At 43.0% G+C, this 3,446-nt stretch overlaps 1 protein-coding gene across 1 annotated transcript; it reads right to left on the bottom strand.

Annotated features, from left to right (window-relative positions):
- Positions 1 to 905: 905 nt before the first annotated feature.
- SARC_13573 (hypothetical protein) lies at positions 906 to 2,749 on the bottom strand (the record flags this gene model as incomplete). The annotated part of the gene is made up of 4 exons (XM_014292297.1): positions 906 to 986; positions 1,605 to 1,677; positions 2,037 to 2,120; positions 2,658 to 2,749. 4 exons carry the CDS (start codon positions 2,747 to 2,749, stop codon positions 906 to 908), a joined length of 330 nt encoding a protein of 109 aa, XP_014147772.1.
- Between the last annotated feature and the right edge of the window lie 697 nt (positions 2,750 to 3,446).

The raw sequence follows: 3,446 nt of genomic DNA, 5'->3' as shown, positions 1-3,446 counted from the left end.
CTACCAACGAGACTATCGCACACATGAGAGCTCGGTTGGAGTTTGATCACCATGGCGTGTCTATAATATCACATCCCATTTTGGGGGGGGGTGAGAAGTGCAGTGTATCTGCACGAGTGTTTTCCAGGCCATCGAGAAGTATATCACAAATGATCCGTATAAGATATGATTGATGTAATTGTAATCTATTCAACATGCCGGGGTTGCCGTCACGCACATAGGATGCTCGTAGCTCCGCGCGGAACTTGCCACACATCGAACGCATCCAAAATCTTTCACACAGATTTGGAACAAAAAAATGCTTCAAGATAATTAAGCTAAAGTACACACGAACGTACTACTATAAAAACATGCCCACCCCGCACATGTCACGAACATACTATTATGAAACATGTATATTTCAGACATATGTAAAATATCCTATCTAAGATAAACAAGCTAAAGTACACACGAACGTACTACTATGAAAACATGCATAGGTCGCACATATTGTATAAAATATCCTATGTAAGCTAAAGTGAACACAAACGTACAACTATGGAAACGGACATATCTCGCACATATTGTATAAAATTTGCTATCTAGGCCAAAGTACACACGAACGTACTACTATGGAAACGGACATATCTCGCACATATTGTATAAAATATGTAATCTAAGCCAAAGTACACACGAACGTACTACTATGGAAACGGACACATCTTGCACGTATTGTAAAAAATATCCTATCTAAGCTAAAGTGCACACGAACGTACTACTATGAAAACGGACACATCTTGCACGTATTGTAAAAAATATACAATCTAAGCTAAAGTGCACACGAATGTACTACTATGGAAACATGCATATCTCGCACATAATATATATGATATCCGATCTAAGCTAAAAGGCACACGAACGTACTACTATGGAAACATGTAGCATACCTCGGTATCTACGTCCAAGAACAGCGTTTCGTCGTAAGGAGTGTTGATGATTCCGTTGATCTGTGAGATTGAAGATACGTACGGTCAACATGGGCTTAAAGCTGAGATTATGTATAGGCCTGCTTTCATAGACCACATTGCCCTTCAGGACCATCAACCAATAATACCACTGTGACTATTTTATACGAATTTCAATACCACAGTTAATACCTTACACGATCAACGCTCATGATATTTGTACCACCATCAAGCGATCCATCATGGACAGGGCAGTTGGTAGTTGAATTACCGTACGCAGTACAGTAACTGCGGACTGGGATCGATACGACACAAGCCCATGAAGACTATCAACTACAGTCCCCACAGGCAACTATCAGACTACGGCAAAGAGATTAACTGCGCCAGCTCGCTTAGTATCTACCACAAACAGAATGTGCGGTCGGGAGAGAAGTTCCCGCTCCGAAGTCTCACGCATTTCGTATGCCGAGTTATGTCAGACCAATCTTAAAACACTATCACAGCTACTGATTGATATCTAGAGGGATACACTTCCCACGCTCTATATGCTAAATAAAAACACTAATCCTTAGACCCCGTACACGTGGAGATACCCCCTCGTATATCTGTCATAGAGAAACACCCCTCATATATCGAACTCTGCCATATACCGCTCCCTACCTTTGCGATTCGCGATCCAGTCCCAGGTGTTACCTCGTCGACCTCCGAAACGTATTCATCGACATTCAGCATTCTGGTTACAGAAGAATATGAGCGATATGGACACAATGAACACATTGGTATTTCAAGCAATAAACCCTAAACTCTAAACCCTAAACCCTGACCGAGCACTCAGCTTGTGGACTAGGACGGTGTATGTCCAGGACTCTACTGAGCCTGCATTGCGCATGCCATTCTCGCATGGAAAAGGCCCTGTCATGGGCCGTGAGCGATTGGATTGGCCAACACGAACATTTGAATTTGAAAGTAGTCCTTCATCTCACACGCACTTTTAATCTAAGCCCCTAAAACCCTAAAACCCTGTAATCGCTCCGAATCCGCAGACAAACACAATCGCCAGTCGAAATTGCTATGATCCACTTAGTACTCTACCTGTGGAACAGATGTTGCTGGCCGGCTTCTACGATAGTATCGATTCCTCGGTTGTCTGTGATTACGGTGATATTACTGCCATAGCTGTGCGGGCATTGGGGCGAAGAATATATGTGTGAGAGATGGGAGGAAAATCTTATGAAGTAGCCGACAGATTACTTGTACTATATATACGTGTTAAACCTCACGGTCACTATAGCCATAGTTATACTCCCTCTGGTATTCTTTCAGTAAACGATTACAGGCACTCATCGACATACTTGACACCGCAAATACACTACACACCCCCACCTGACACACTTCGACACGTGTCACAATAACCAAAAACGCAAATCATCGCATACTTCCGCATACTGCCACATTTTTCAGATATAGTAGGCGTCATAACTCGCACTGAACACACTGAGTATTCCCATGGGACACACTCAACCTTCGTGTGAGTCACGAACTCCGCAAGTGTCATGTGACATACTTTGACACCGCAAATACACTGAACATTCTCATGGGATACACTCAACTTTCGTGTGAGTCACGAACTCCACAAGTGCCAACTGAACATTCCCATTGGATACACTCAACTTTCGTGTGAGTCACGAACTCCGCAAGTGTCACGTGACATACTTTGACATCGAGGATAGAATGGTGGCGGAGAGCATGACCTCCTTTGTACTGAGGCGGCCGATGGCGCAGTAAAGAAACCCGCGCGAGTGCATATGCGTGTTTTTCTGGACTGTAAATTGAGCCAAAGAGTGTGTGTCCAGGGCAATGGGGATGTAGATATATTCCACTACGTGAGATACAATGGTATGAAACGCTCGGCGTAGCCTCGTGCGTGTGAGAAGGCATGAATGTGTGTGACATGTTACATACGTTGCGTGCCGTTCAATACTCTGATTGAAACATTCGCTGCATATGACTACCCTGATGATACTACCGTCCTTAATAAACCCTGATGGTACTACCGACCTTAGTAAACCCTGAAAATACTACCGACCTTAGTAAACCCTGATGGTACCACCAACCTTAGGTAGTTGGACTTGGTCTAGATATCTCCGGAACGATGCCAAGTGATACCCTTTTCATTCGAGCAAAGGGGTGATCGACTCTGATTTAGGTGCACCGTATTACTTTGTTGGAAACTTATCAATACGGACGAACCGGCTCAGCTACTACAAATTACCCCCACTGTGTTTGATGTGCGTTATGTCATGAACGATACATATGGTATATTTATATATAGTAAACACTTTGACACTGTCGTCAGGATTTACAACGCACACAAATCGTGATTTCACATTTAATAATTTAATGAATTTAAACAAATCAGAACGAATGTACAAGGAATCTTACGTTGATGAACATGTACAGACTCCCGGCAATATGTAGTGATACAGAAAGTATAATATTGAA

Source organism: Sphaeroforma arctica (genome assembly GCF_001186125.1).
Source record: "Sphaeroforma arctica JP610 unplaced genomic scaffold supercont1.3448, whole genome shotgun sequence".
Classification (NCBI taxonomy): Eukaryota; class Ichthyosporea; order Ichthyophonida; genus Sphaeroforma; species Sphaeroforma arctica.
The sequence above is the reverse complement of the archived record's forward strand: the minus strand, read 5'-3'. Positions and strand labels throughout refer to the sequence as shown.